The 1,992-nt window shown below is 35.5% G+C and overlaps 1 protein-coding gene across 1 annotated transcript; it reads left to right on the forward strand.

The window, feature by feature from the left end:
- Positions 1-24: 24 nt before the first annotated feature.
- Positions 25-1,541, forward strand: LOC128551626 (putative leucine-rich repeat-containing protein DDB_G0290503; the record flags this gene model as incomplete). The annotated part of the gene is given in 1 exon segment (XM_053532522.1): positions 25-1,541. A coding segment is annotated over 1 exon segment (1,105 nt), but the record flags the coding sequence as incomplete, so codon positions are not given.
- Positions 1,542-1,992: the final 451 nt, after the last annotated feature.

The raw sequence follows: 1,992 nt of genomic DNA on the forward strand, positions 1-1,992 counted from the left end.
AAAAATTTATGACTTTAAAAGAACCCTGTGCAATAATGATCCTGATCAGTTGCGAGAGTTGCTAAAACTTGCAGTAAAATTGGGATCAGATCTCCAGTTTCTAAATGATCATTTTGATGAACTTAAACATCAAAATGAGGAAATTAAGGAGTTACAGAAAGCATCAGATGAAAAGCAAAATCAAATTATAAATTTGCAGATGCACATAGATGAGAAGCAGAATGCAATGAAAATAATGCAAGAACAAATTGACGAGAAAAACTTGAAAATTAGCGAAATGGAAAAAGATTTAGATGACCAAGTTGCAGAAAATGTAAAACTAAGCAAAGAAAGTGACGACGACAAGGAAGAAATTAGGAGCATGCAATATAAAATTTCTGATCACCTTGAAGAAATTGATAATCTCCGTAAGCAGTATGACGAAAAATTAACTGAAATCAAAGACAATTGCAACAAATTCAAACACTTAAATAATCTTTGCGCCGGTCAACACAGCAAAATTGAACAACTGCGTAATGCAAATGATGAATTAAAAACACAAAATGCTGAAAAAGAAGGCAAAATTGCAGGGTTGCTGAAACAAATAGGTGATCATGAAGACGAAATTAAGTCATTGCATCAGAAGAATGAATCAAGTCGTTTCGAGATTGAGGAACTACGCATTGACAAAGAGGAACAAACAAATAAAAATGCTATGTTGCAAAAGGAGAGAGATTTTCAAAGTCTGGAAATAAAAGAGTTACAAGACGAAAACAAATACCATTATTCTGAAACTGAAAAGCTTCGCGAGGAAAAGGACAACATGCTTTATAAAATCAGCGCTTTACGTAAGAAAGGAGATGATCAGCAGCTCGAAATAAAACAATTACACGAACAAATAGAAAGTCAACGTCACAAAATCACAGAACAGCTTTGTGAAAATCATAATTTGCGGGAGCAAAACGAAGAAAAAACAGGGGAAATCAATAAGGTGCTAAAAGAAAATCACGAGTTTCTTCAGGAAATTAAGGAGTTACATAGAAATATTACTAGCTCCTGTGCACAAGTGGATGAACAGCAGAAGCAAATCTGTGATCTCAAAAGTCAAGAGATGAGAAGTCAAATGAAGTTCATGATATGCAAAAGCTAATCGCTGACAGAATTGAAGAAATCAAAACATTAAAAAACGAAATAGGTAATCTACATGGTAAACTTCTCGATTTGGGAAAGCAGGATGCTGATAAGTGTAATAACATTCAGGAGTTGAAAGCAAAACTTTTTACCCTGGAGACGCAAAAAAATGCCCAACATAATGAAGTGGACTTGCTACGTATGCAAAAAGATAACTTGGAATGGGAGACCGTTGTTATTGCCAGTGTTATTGCTCTTAGTTCATTGGTATATCTGGGCGAATGATTCATTGGTTACCGTAGAGAAATTAGATATATCATCTGAACAGTTAAACGAAAGGAATATTTATGTTGTACAATACACTCCCTAAAACATTTAAAACAAACGTTCTTCAGGTTATTATGTCTCTTGCCTTTGTCGAAAAAAGGCTTAAAAGTTTGGTATCGCAAATATCTTAAAAAAATAGAAAAAGTGTGAAACATCCACAGGACGCCCTCAATCAATCAAACTAAAAACGATAAATGTTGCAGGCTCGGTTTTGATTGAGAACTGCCAGTTCATGGTACGGATTAAAAGTGCGAAATGCTAAATGAAAATGACCGTCCTCGCACTTCTGGCCCGGGTTGGAGCAGAATCTCAACATTTACACATGCTAAAAGTACAAAAAGCAATTTAGAGACATCCGCAGATGTATTCAAACGGCGGTGAACATGGAACCTTCAATGATACACGTGTTGAGGCGTGTAATTCCACGAAGAGCGGCGTTTGGTCTCCAGATAAAATAAAGGGTTTGCCCCAAACGAGAAAACAATGGGCAGAACTAAACAAACTGGAATTTAGAAAGGGGATATTAGGTTATCAAAACATATTTGTTCTAGGATC

The sequence above is a fragment of the Mercenaria mercenaria genome, unplaced genomic scaffold, assembly GCF_021730395.1.
Source record: "Mercenaria mercenaria strain notata unplaced genomic scaffold, MADL_Memer_1 contig_1362, whole genome shotgun sequence".
In the NCBI taxonomy this organism is placed as follows: domain Eukaryota; kingdom Metazoa; phylum Mollusca; class Bivalvia; order Venerida; family Veneridae; genus Mercenaria; species Mercenaria mercenaria.